The sequence below is a fragment of the Eublepharis macularius genome, chromosome 7 (genome assembly GCF_028583425.1).
Source record: "Eublepharis macularius isolate TG4126 chromosome 7, MPM_Emac_v1.0, whole genome shotgun sequence".
Taxonomy (NCBI): domain Eukaryota; kingdom Metazoa; phylum Chordata; class Lepidosauria; order Squamata; family Eublepharidae; genus Eublepharis; species Eublepharis macularius.
The window spans coordinates 143,494,296-143,507,017 of record NC_072796.1 but is presented as its reverse complement, the minus strand read 5'-3'; the positions used below and the strand labels follow the sequence as shown (position 1 = coordinate 143,507,017).

Genomic DNA, 12,722 nt, shown 5'->3' with positions numbered 1-12,722 from the left:
AGTAACATAGATAAATAATATGATGATGAGAATCGGAAGGACTGGTCCAAACCTGGCACCAAGGACAAGAGAATGCGTCGTCCAAAGCTTATCTTGGAGGTGCAGAGGGCCCGCAGCTCTCCCACGTCCTAATCCAGACCATCCTTCTGATCCTATAGACCTCTTGGGGCCACCCCATATAAACACTCTTGGAACATGGGCCCAGTTGCTCCTTAGAGACTAACAAGATTATCCGAGCGTAAGCTTTGGAGAGTCAGAGCGCCCTTCTTCAGGCACCAGTAGGAGATCCTGAGCCTTAATATCCCAGCCAAAGATGGGTGGGGTGTTACAAGACTCCCCCAAGCTCACACCCTGGAAATCTTGTGGGTCTCTGAGGTGCCACTGGGTTCACACCCTGCGGTTCTACTGCAGATCAACAGGGCTGCCCACCTGAAACTATCCTTTTGGAACTAGACCCAGTTTGGACTCAGCACCAGTACATGCCACCTTGTAGGGGACCGTCTCTGGATCCTGGGGAAGTGTACTTCAATGTGATCCAAAATGTATTTGAGGAGCATCCATACACCCATCTTTTTTATCTGCACTTCTACTGGAAGCACCCCACTTGAGAGAACAATTCGTGCAAGAACTGGGCTCTGGACTAGGGAAGAGCAAAAGGCCCTTTTTAAAGCAGAGTATCCTGAATGTAAAGATGTTCCATGCATGGGTGGTGATCCATAGCTTATTTGGGACTGGGGCATATTGGGAGGCAGGGTCCTTTAGAGATGAGGGTCCCAAGCCAATGGGGCGACTACAGAACGGGTGTAATCCTTCTCCACCTAGTTTGATACTGACATGGCAAGGCACGAACAACCCTTTGACATGAAAGGTGAGCTATGTGTTTTTTAAAAAAATAAACCAACTATTTGCTTTTCAAAGACAAACTTTAAATGAATTATCAAGGCCAGTAAATGCCTTAGCAGTTGTCTTCCCAGTGAGATGTGGGGTGTGATGTGAATGCCTTGGATGTTTTAGTGCTGTATCACAGTGGTTAAGTTGCTGGACTGTGAACCTGCACACTGCTGGTTCGAATCCCACTCCTGCCATGAGTTCAGCAGGTGGCCTTGGGTCAGCCCCTCCTCTCAGCCCAGCTCCCCAGCTGTATTGTGGGGATAGTAACAACACTAACTTGTTCACTGGGCGAGGCACTAATCTGTCTAGAAGAGGGGTATATAAGCGTTGTTGCTTTACTATATGTTTTATTCAGGGCTTTTTCCCCGGCTGGAACGTGGTGGAACGGAGTCCCTGCTTGAAAATGGTCACATGGCTGGTGGCCCCGCCCCCTGATCTCCAGACAGAGGGGAGTTGAGATGGCCCTCCGCTCTGCTGAAGCCCTGAATAAAACATAGTAAAACAACAACGCGGATATACCCCTCTCCTAGACGGATTAGTGCCTCACCCAGAGCCACCTTTCCCCCAAGGGCGATTTAAACTTTAAAAACTCCCCCTTGTTCCAGGTGTACCAAAGTGACGTCATCGCGCGGTCCCGCGTTCCACCACGTTTTCCCCTAGTAAAAAGCCCTGGTTTTATTATATGTATTTTATATGTTGTTAATCAGCTCTGTCTGCTTGCAGGGAGGGCAGGTTATAAATAAATACATACAAATAAAATGTTAAAAGGGAACATGACGCGAGGAGATGCAAACTGCTCAAATGATCTCCACGGCTCCGCCTTGAGTCTCTCCCGCTCGCCTCCTCCCCGCCAGTTCTGTGCGAGGCGCAGCACACGTGCCCAGGCAGAACTGCGCAGGCGCTCCGCTTTCTCGGGGCTGCTGCCCTGTTTGGATGCCCTACCCGTTGTAGAGGGCGTGGGCGAAAGGGGGACTACAGCTCCCACAAGGCTTTGCTCGAGAAGGTCTCTTCTATTGGCTGAAGAGATCCGGCGCTGGGCGTTTCCACCGCCCTCGCGCATTCATTGGGCAAGAGCTCTCGATTGCGGAAGCTGCTTCGCACGTGGCGGCTACGGAGGAGCTGGTAAGGGCCGGGCAGGGCAAAGCGGGGGGCGCTGGGCACACTCTCTTCTGTCCCTGGCCGGGAAGCGCGACTCAATACACGGCGGCACCCGCGTGGGGCGCCCGCTTCCTCGGGAGATCCTTGTAGCGCTTCGCCCAGCTGTTGGAAGCGGCCTCTTCCACGTCCGGCTCGCTTACCATGAGGTCGGCTGACTTAGCCATCGTCCTCTCGCGTTGCTTTTTTTCTATTAGTAATAATAAGCATCTTACCAACGCAATACGTTTTTATTCTGCCTTCCTCCAAAGAGCTCTCGGGGCCGTTGCATCGCGCACAACAACCCAGAGAGCTTTATGGTAGAAACGGGGGGGGGGGTTTGCACCCGGCTGCCCCACATCTCCGGGTGACTCTCTCTAGGCACTACTTCACCTAGGGTTGCCAACCTCCAGGTGGTGGCTGACGGTCTCCCGGAATTGCAACTGATCTCCGGCGACAGAGCTCAGTTCCCCTGGAGAAAACGGCTGCCTTGGAAGGTCCGCTCCACGGCTTTATGCGCTGCCGAGGTCTTCCCCCTCCCCAAACCTGCTCTCTCCTGGCGCCACCTACGGAAAAGCACCCTCTGTGTAGGCTTCCCCTCCAAGTTGACTCGGAGACTCCGGCTGGTGCAGAATGCTGCTGCTTGCCCACTCTCCGGAGCCAGAGGGAGCACGCCTAAAACGCCCATTCTGCAGTCACCCCTTGGGCTTCCCAGCAGTCACTGAGCCCCATGCAAAGTCGTGACTATCCCATTCGAAGCCCTTCCTGGCCTCGGGCCCTCCTCTCTGGGCCGCTGCCTCGCCTCCTCCTATGTTCGACTACAGCAACTTGGCTCAGCTGAGCTGGGCCTTCTGCAGATACCACCCTGCAGTGAGGCAAAATCAACATTTGACTTATCTGCCGCCCTTCAGGATGACTTAACACCCACTCAGAGTGGCTTACAAAGTATGCCATTATTATCCTCGCAACAACAAAACACCCTGTGAGGTGGGTGGGGCTGAGAGAGCTCCAGAGAGCAGTGACTAGCCCAAGGTTACTCAGCTGGCTTCAAGTGGAGCAGTGGGGAATGAAACCGGGCTCTCCCAAGTTAGAGTCCCAGTGCTCTTAACCACTACACCAAACTGGCTCTCCAGCTGCCTGCTCATGTGCCTTCTCTGTGCTAGCCCCCACCTTATGGGATGGTTTGTCTGAGGAGGTTTGGGAAGCTCCCTCTCTCCCAGCTTTCTGAAAACTATGCAAAACGGAATGATTCAGGAGGGCTTTCTGGCCAGATTATAGGCCTGTCTCATCAGAAGTAGCTCAGAGAGATGCCTTGAGAGGGGTGGGGACTATACGCGATGCAGCTGGGTTCTGTCTGCTGATGTAAACATGCGCCTTCTAGGGAATTTCCACATTGCTAACCATGCCATGTAAATTAGTTATGCTTTGTTTCAGAAAGATTTTATCTCTGCTCAGCTTTTTGCTTGTTTTCAAATTTTCTGTTACTGTACCCTGTTGCATAAGAGAACATAAGAGAAGCCATGTTGGATCAGGCCAGTGGCCCATCCAGTCCAACACTGTGTCACACAGTGGCCAAAAAACCCAGATGTCTTCAGGAGGTCTGCCGGTGGGGAAGGGACACTAGAAGCCCTCCCACTGATTGCTCCCCCCCCAACACCAAGAATACAGAGCATCACTGCCCTAGACAGAGAGTTCCATCTAGACCTTGTGGCTAATAGCCACTGATGGACCTCTGCTCCATATGTTTATCCAATCCCCTCTTGAAGCTGTCTATGCTTGAAGCTGCCACCACTTTAACCTTTCTTCATAGGGTAAGTGTTCCATCCCTTTAATCATTTTAGTTGCCCTTTTCGGCACTTTTTCCAATGCTATAATATCTTTTTTGAGGTGTGGTGACCAGAATTGTACACAGTATTCCAAATGAGGACATACTATTGATTTATACAGGGGCATTATGATACTAGCTGATTCGTTTTCAATTCCCTTCCTAATAATCCCCAGCATAGCGTGGGTCTTTTTTATTGCCGTCGCACACTGTATTGACATTTTCCGTGAGTTATCCACCATGACTCCAAGATCTCTCTCTTGGTCAAAATCAAAAAGAGTCCAGTAGCACCTTTAAGACTAACCAATTTTATTGTAGCATAAGCTTTCGAGAATCAAGTTCTCTTCGTCAGATGCATGGAGGGTAAGAAGGAAACTGGCCAAATATAGAGGAGTGGGGGGAAGGGAGGAAGGAGGAGAGGGGGGATGTAAACAACTCCTTTTGGTGTGGGGATCAGTTTGCTTGTGTAAAGATTCAAAGGAGTTTGCCGTGTTCGTCTGTAGTAGCAAAATCAAAAAGAGTTCAGCAGCACCACCTAGACTATCCAATTCCACTGCAGCACAAGCCCTCGATAACCACAGTCCTCCCCGCCAGATGCATCTGACAAAGAGAACTGCGGTCCTCGAAAGCCCACGCCAGGTGCCACTGGACTCCCCCTGACCCCACCTCTGTAAAGGAAATCAGTTACCTGTGATAATGAGATAACCATTCATAGTCCCTTTGCTGCTTGGTCAGTCTCCACCAGTTTGGACCCCATCATTGTGTATTTATATTTGGGGGTTTTGGCCCCAATGTGCATTGGTTTGCACTTGGCCACGTTGAACCTCATTTGCCACGTTGACGCCCACTCGCCCAGCCTCGACAGATCCCTTTGGAGTGCCTCACAATCCTCCCTGGTTCTCACCACCCTGAACAGTTTAGCGTCATCTGCAAACTTAGCCACTTCACAGCTTACTCCCAACTCCAAATCACTAATGAACACGTTAAAAAGCACCGGACCCAGTACTGAGCCCTGCGGTGCCCCACTGCTTCCCACCCTCCACGGTGAACGTTGCCCATTTATGCTCACGCTCTGCTTCCTATTCATCAGCCCGTTCTTGATCCACGAGAGGACTCGTCCTTTTACCCCATGACTATGGAGCTTACTCAGCAGCCTTAGCATCTCTTTCACTGAACGTCCCAACTGTTGTTCATGATTGCACTTTGCTCAGTGAATGTCCCAGCTGTTGATTATATTGTATTGTCACTTGTACTGTATAATCTGTCAGAAAGGGGGGATAACAACAACAACCACAACAACAGTCTGGAGCTGGCAATCCCACCTCCTCTCGTTCTTCCTGACTGCCCTTGTGGCAGAAAATAGGGCTTTGTGACGGCCAGGAGTCCTGCAGCTGTGCCCCGTTCTGAGCAGTTCGGGGGGTTCCTGGCAGGCCAGCTGTTGAGGTTCCTTTTACCCATGCAGGTTCCAGGAGTTCCTGACATGGACGAGCAGCAGGCCCAGGAGCTGCTGGCATTCCTGCACCCCGAGACCCGCTTGGACCTGAAAGGCCACGCCACCCAGTATGTTATGGGGCTTACGGGTGGTCCGGAGGGCAGGCAGCTGCTGGCCACACGGCCTGACTTCGTGGAAGCTTTGCTGGCCTTGACTGGAGATGCCTCTGGGGCAGTAGCGAAAGACGCCTACCGTGCTGTCATTAACCTGGCCTCGGAGCCAGGGGCCCACCAGGCCTTGAAGAAAGGGCTGCCCACCCTGCTGCAGCGTGTGCTGGACCCTGGCTACCCATTGGCTGACCAGGCCTGTGCCGTCCTCTCCAACCTGTCTCGAGAAGAGGCCTCTTGCCGGGATCTCTTGGTGGCTCTGCAGCAGGAGGCCGGGGGGCTCGCGGCAGTTGTGGATGCTTTCTGCACCGAAGGGTTCAATGCCAAGGCTTCTCTGCACTACCTGGGGCCTCTGCTGTCGAACCTGAGCCAACTCCCTCAAGCCCGAGGCTTCCTCTTGGACAGATCCAGGCAGGTGGAGGGGCTGGGGCGGAGGGGGGGGGCGCGTTATGACGTGCATCGGACAGGGGGACGGGCAGAGAGGCTGAGTGCTGCAGAAGAGCCTGGAAGGTGCCTTTGGGGGAAAGGGTGGCACATCTGAGCTGGGCGATGTGGGTCTGGCAGCACTTCCTTTGCTGAACCCCCCCACCCCCCAAACACACAGACCCCCCCCCCATGGGAGACCTTGAGAAAAGGTGCCCTTTGATAATGGGCCTTCTCTACAGTGCTGATGGGAAGGGAGCCTCTGCCTCCACGTGGGTCCCCTTCTGACGCCTGCTGTCCTTTCTGCTCGCCCCAGGTGCGTGGTGCAGAGGCTGCTGCCGTATACCCAATCTTCTGGCTCATCCCTCCGCAGAGGGGGGGTGGTCGGGACGCTCCGGAACTGCTGCTTTGACTACGGTGAGGAGGGGGGGCTGAGCGGGGGCTGGCCTGGGCACCTGGAGGGAGGGCTCAGGGTGGCCTGGGCTTTGCCCCAGGCTTTGTCCCCAAGTTCTGCCCTGAGTGCTGATGGTGTGGGGCTGGAGATCACTCACTCCCCTGACAGGTACATTGGTACGTTGGTTCCCTTCTGGAAGACTGGAAAAGGCTTCTGCTTTCCAGAAGGCCTTTAGCAAGGGCTGGGCTGTGGCGTCTCAGTCTAGCAGGGCCTGGGTTGGGTCTGGGCTCTGCGGTTTGGTCTGACTGCAGATCCTGAGGTTCCTGTGTCCTGCTACCTTGTTGTTACCTGCCTGGTGCCCATCTTCTGAAACGGAAGGTGTTCTACCTCTGGGCCTAGACAGGGTGGCAGTGTGGCTTGCCTGTCTTGCAGGGCACCACAAGTGGCTGCTGAGCGACCAAGTGGACCTGCTGCCCTTCCTGCTGCTCCCCCTGGCTGGCCCCGAGGAGTTTCCAGAGGACGAGATGGAAAGTAGGTCCCGTCTGGAAAGGGGGAGGTGGTGGATGAAGCAGGAACCGCACCGGTTGCCTTGTGAGCAGACAGGCTGCGAGAAGAGCCCAGCCGGGGCCTCCTGTGGCCAGAACGTGCTGAGGGCCTTGAGCTGGGGCCTCCGTGGGACCTGGGAAATTGGACCCTGGTGCTGTGCAGCTGGGCAGGGCCTGGGGGGTTGCTGACCTCCCTGCTCTTGGCCACAGGACTGCCCTTGGACTTGCAGTACTTGCCACCAGAGAAGCAGCGGGAGCCGGACCCTGACATCCGGAAGATGCTCCTAGAGACCGTCCTGCTGGTGAGTTCTCTTCTAAATGCCAAGGCCAGCGGGCCCCGTCGGCATGGCTTGGTATGCAGTGACTGCCCACGTGCCACACCTGGTACCTGTTGCAGTTTGGTCTCCTGCGTATTGCAGATTTCTTCTTTAGCATTTCTGGTCATTCTAAGGAGACAAGGAGCTTGTACTCTTGGGGCAAAATTTTGCAACGTTTCAGAACCTGATTTGTGTGTGTGTGAGTGAGCAGGGACGATAACGGCTTTTATAAGCCGGGATGTTCAGCGCTTTGCACACGGCCTGGGCTTGCCCTTTCAACCGCAACCCCCTAGCCAGATGGCTGCCTCTTCCGCACATCCTTGCTCCAGCACAATTCCTTGAAAACCTGGATTATGAATTGATGGGATCCTCCCCTAAAAGCAAAGACATGTTTGCTCCCTGCCCGTTGCCATTCCCACTGGCTTTTATTGCCCCTGTCCCCGCCTTTGCTTGTGGAGGCACCTGGGGCCTGGGCTGTCCTCTGCTTTCCCCTCAGGCAGCTGCTGTGGATCACGAGGACCCCTGAGCTCAGTTCCCAGGAGGGGTCAACTTGTGGTTGGTCTGTCCCACTTTAAACCCGTGGTGGGAGCAGGTGATGGAAAGTTTCTTCAAATGGGACGCTCACGGCTTCCTGTCACAGAGGAAACTAGAGCGTCAGGGATCTGCGAATGCCACCTCCCGTGCTCCAGATCCGTGCCCACCCTGGTTGCTAAAGTTTGGCAGGGACTGCACTAATGAGCCCTTGATGCCCATCATAAATCAATCAGTGGCTCAAGGCGCCTTCCCGGGGGGGGGGGGCACGCAAAGAGGCAGGTATCCATCCGCTACTTAAAGAACCATCCCTACAGAAACATGATGTGGCCAAGTACCACTCAGTTTGCAATCTGCCCTTTCTGGGCAAAGAGACAGAGAGAGCAGCGGTGGACCAGCTCCAGGTCTGCTCCGGACCCTTTTCAGTCTGCTGCCAGGCTATGGGGCAGAGATGGTGCTCGTGGCTCCAGTGGGTTACATTATATTCAGATGGGGGTCAACAAAAGCCATGCTTCTTGGCTGCTCCTGTTGGATTGAGCTGCAGGCTTTGATTCGGTGGACTGTGCATTTTGTTGAAGCATTTGGACTGGACTATTGTACTGCACTCTACGTGGACCTGACCTTGAAAGCTACTTGGAAACCCCAGTTGGTGCAGAATGCATAACTCCCAGTAGTAACTGAGCTCCAGCGGAGTATGCGTGCCTCACCCATTCTCCTATCGTTCAGCAGGTTCTGCTCTGACTACTTTGTTTTCTTCTGCGGCACTTCCATTTTTTTGCAGTTTGACCTATCACGTCTGATACTTTTTTGCATGGTTTCTAATTTTTGTGCATTGTTTTACACTGTGGAATCCACTGGAACCTTAGTGAGAAAGGAGGGCTGTGAATAGAGCAAAATATAACGAATAAAAGTTGGGCTAGAGCCTTTCTCACTGGCATTCAAGTTTTGTGCACGGAGGGCATGTTACATATGGAGGAACATCGACTCGAGATGCTCCTCCAGCCCCCAACTCTCCGAAGGGGTACAGCCCGGGCTCCTCTTGACCGCTTTGATACATGAACTGGGCTGTTGGCTGAGCATAAACAGGCAGGCCCAGCCAGACCCACCATTCTCTGTGCCTGGTGAAATTTTAGGATGGTCCAAAACCTTCCCACCCCAATGTTGGCACCAGCAAGATGGTGTAAGTGCCCTCCTGATGTATTGTCGAAGGCTTTCACGGCCAGAGAACGATGGTTGTTGTGGGTTTTCCGGGCTGTATTGCCGTGGTCTTGGCATTGTAGTTCCTGACGTTTCGCCAGCAGCTGTGGCTGGCATCTTCAGAGGTGTAGCACCAAAAGACAGAGATCTCTCAGTGTCACAGTGTGGAAAAGATGTAGGTCATTTGTATCTACTCAGGAGGGGTGGGGTTGAGCTGAGTCATCCTGTAAGAGTTTCCCAGGGTGTGGAATGCTAATGGCGGGAGGCTTCACTGTATCCTGAGGAGGTTCTTTTGCATATGGATTGGTACTTGATGTGCTAATCCTCTCTGCAGGGCTATTGTCAGGGATAGAATGTTTTGTTAGCCTGGTGTTTTTCAGAACTGGAAACCATGCTCTGTTCATTCTTAAGGTTTCTTCTTTCCTGTTGAAGTTTTGCTTATGCTTGTGAATTTCAATGGCTTCCCTGTGCAGTCTGACAAAGTCCAGACAAGAATAAAAGAACATGAAAGACACTGCAGACTTGGACAACCTGAAAAATCAGCAGTGGCTGAACATAGCCTAACTCAAACAGGGCACAGTATCTTATTCCATGACACCAAAATACTGGACAACACTTCCAACTACTTTGTCAGACTGCACAGGGAAGCCATTGAAATTCACAAGCATAAGCAAAACTTCAACAGGAAAGAAGAAACCTTAACAATGAACAGAGCATGGTTTCCAGTTCTGAAAAACACCAGGCTAACAAAACACTCTACACCCGACAATAGCCCTGCAGAGAAGATTAGCACATCAAGCACCAATCCATATGCAAAAGAACCTCCTCAGGATACAGTGAAGCCTCCCGCCATTAGCATTCCACACCCTGGGAAACTCTTACAGGATGACTCAGCTCAACCCCACCCCTCCTGAGTAGATACAAATGACCTGCCAACATCTTTTCCACACTGTGACACTGAGAGATCTCTGTCTTTTGGTGCTACACCTCTGAAGATGCCAGCCACAGCTGCTGGCGAAACGTCAGGAACTACAATGCCAAGACCACGGCAATACAGCCTGGAAAACCCACAACAACCATAAGTGCCCTCCTGTTCAGTACCCCGTTGGGCTGCTTGGTTGTGGACTCATGCCCGTGGGCAGATGTCCCCCTCAGGAGTGAGTGGTCTTCCCTGCATCCCTTGACAGCTCACAGCTACGAAGCCGGGGCGGCAGCTGGTACGAGAAAGGGGCGCCTATTTTATCCTACGGGAGCTGCACAAATGGGAAGCAGACCCAGGTGTCCTGGCAGCCTGTGAAAAGTTGATACTGGTAAGGGGGGAGCCCCAACCACCTATCCTGGCTTTTGTGGGGTGGGGGAGTGGGTGTAGAATGCCCTATAGAGAGTGCAGCTCTATGAGCAGGGTGGTTGGGGGGGGCTCTCATTTGTGAACGCACCCCTTAGCAGGGTCCCACGGAAGCAGTGCCACGTCCCCCTCAGCCCCGTGCTTGAGGGCCTGCAGCAGTCATTGCGGGAGGGACAGTCTTGGGGGCTTCCGTGCTGGAATTGTGTCTGCTCTGGCCTGGGCCTGCTTTGCTTTGAATGGGGGGGGCACAATGTCAGATGTGCAGTGGGGGAGGAGGGGGAGGAAAAGCAGCTCCCGTGAGAAGGCGAGGAAGTCCGGCTCTAGCTCAGTCGTGGCTGTTCACGGATGCTCGGGGAGCCTGAGCACAGCCAGGGACTGTTTTGTGCCTTGCTTTGGGAAGTCTGCCTCTCCCTTTGTGGGGCAGCTCCGCCTCTGCCCCGGCACATGCCGGGCATTGGGAACGAGGGGCCATCTCCTCTGGTTTTGTTTGCCTTGAGCAGGTGCTGATTGGCGAGGAGCCAGGCCCTGGGATGGAAAACCTGTTGGAGGTGGAGGTCCCTGCAGAAGTCGAGGAGCAGCTGCAGCGCCTGGATCGGGAAGAGGAGGAGCGCCAGCAGGCTGCCTCTGGCAGCGATGACAGGCAGGCGGTCTGAGCCCTGGAGCCCAGAAGCCCTGGGCATGCCTGCCTCCCCGCTGGCTTGGTGGCCAGGCTGACTGGACCACAACAACTTGCCCTTTTGTGTCAGTTGTCCCTTGGGAGGAATGCCCACCTGGCACCTGCTCAGCAGCCGTGGACTGCAGAGATCTTTGTTGCTGAGCAGAACCTGCAGCCGAGGCTTTCCTTTTCAGCAGCTGCAAGCAAGCAGAGGTCCCCCCCCCCCCCCGAGAGAAAGCAGCATCAGCAGGCAGCCCCACCGCATTCCCGCAGCACTGAAGGACCTTGGCTCCTGCCTGGATCTTGTCTGGGAGGTCCCTGCCATCCGAGTGGCAGGTGGAAAGGACACCTTGTAGCTGGATCTCCTGGCCGGGCCCAGGACCCCATGGCCCCCTCCCAGCTGAATGTGCGCTGGAACATCTGCAATACTAGTGCTAAAATGGGGGGGGGGGAGTGGAGCAGTACGGAGAAGAGGGAAGTGCAGACTTGGGCTGTGTGGGGCTGTTCTCGACACTTCTCAGAGGTGACAGGCTGTGGATTACTAGCCGGCTTTGGGAACGGGTTGGGTGCATAGCAGGGGAATTGAGCTCCTTTCGACCCTGCCTGGTGGGCAGCCCCATGACGGAGAACTGGATACACGTGTGGGTGATCCGAGGGGCACTGCCCTTGATTCTGCAAAGGAAACAGGGAAGAATGAGGGACTGGGAATGCCAAAGCCATAACCGGAAGGCCTTGGGGGAAGGCGGCGGCACTCCAGTCCATTTTGCATTGGTCAGTGCCCGAGACAGAGAGCGCGAGGCCCCGGGGAAAGGCTGTGCTGAGCAGAGTCCTTTGTCATGACAAGGGGGTTGAAAACGGCACCATCAGGCCGTGGAAGCCGGGCACTTGGGCGAGCCTCCTAAATGAACGCCTGAGGAAAACTGCATGTTTGTGTGCCTGTGTTTGTGTGTGAGAGAGAGAGAGAGAGAGGAAGAAAGAAAGAAAAAGAAAGAGCATTGAGCTGTGGCCAAGAGGAGCAATGTGAAATTTGGGGTTTGTTAGGATGAAGAGGACACCAAAAGAAATAGTTTTTCTGCTGCGGATTAGGGAATGGGGCAGATAGAAGACTGAAAGAAATCTTTGGGGGATGGCAGAATCGGGAGGAGGGGTGCAGGCAGAGTCAGCATCCAGCCAAGTCTCAGCAAGAGGTGGACAATAAAAGAAATCAACACTGAACTTTGCTTCAGGGTCTGATGTGGCTGTGGTGGGGCCCCTGCAGTGATCGGTTCCCCCCCCCTCCTCCAGAGCTGGACTAAGCCAGGCGGCTGGCGTGGTGCCAAGGCCCTTTGGGTGGCGAGGCAGAGCGTGCCGGTGAGGGGCAAGGGCTGCTCTGCCTCTGAAGCAGATTCACAGTGCAGTCCTAAGCAGAGTTTCTCCAGTCGAAGCTCATTGATTTCAGTGGGCTTAGACTGGCGTAACTCTGCCTAGGATTGTGCTGTCAACGTTCAGGGAACAGGGAGTGCTGCAGGCCCCTTGAAGGGCCGCGGCGCCGGAGAAGCAAGGACAGGGAGAGCCGCCCCGCTCCGGCCCACGGCCGGCCTGCCTGCCTCCCCGGCTGAAGTGCCTGGCTAGGGAGCCCGCGGCGGCGGCGCCTTCCTTGCGAGGGGGCTGCGGGCCTGCGCCAGCGCGCTCGGGCCGGGCGCCGCGCGGCGCGACGAAGAAGCTCCACGGGGCGCACTGAGTGGGGACAGCGAAGCGCTGCGAGTAATATTCAAGGTGCACAGAGGCGGCGCCAGGCGGCCGCGCCGAGCCGGAGGTCTCGGCGCTCCGCGCTGCAGGGAGAGGGGCGCGCAGCGGCCGGGGCGCACGCCCTGCACGGCCGGGGCC

The 12,722-nt window shown here is 54.7% G+C and overlaps 1 protein-coding gene across 1 annotated transcript; it reads left to right on the top strand.

The window, feature by feature from the left end:
- The first annotated feature begins 1,975 nt into the window (after positions 1–1,975).
- HGH1 (HGH1 homolog) lies at positions 1,976–12,209 on the top strand. The gene is made up of 7 exons (XM_054984679.1): positions 1,976–2,013; positions 5,313–5,860; positions 6,189–6,289; positions 6,699–6,797; positions 7,022–7,113; positions 10,044–10,166; positions 10,702–12,209. The coding sequence occupies exons 2-7, from the start codon at positions 5,331–5,333 to the stop codon at positions 10,852–10,854; spliced, it is 1,098 nt and encodes a 365-aa protein (XP_054840654.1). The 5' UTR covers positions 1,976–2,013; positions 5,313–5,330; the 3' UTR covers positions 10,855–12,209.
- Positions 12,210–12,722: the final 513 nt, after the last annotated feature.

Bases quoted from the DNA above. Each gene is read 5' to 3' on its own strand.
- HGH1 (XM_054984679.1), top strand. From the start codon at position 5,331: ATGGACGAGCAGCAGGCCCAGGAGCTGCTGGCATTCCTGCACCCCGAG. The intron at 6,290-6,698 runs GTGAGGAGGGGG...CCTGTCTTGCAG, and splicing joins GAACTGCTGCTTTGACTACG to GGCACCACAAGTGGCTGCTG. The intron at 7,114-10,043 runs GTGAGTTCTCTT...ATCCCTTGACAG, and splicing joins TCCTAGAGACCGTCCTGCTG to CTCACAGCTACGAAGCCGGG.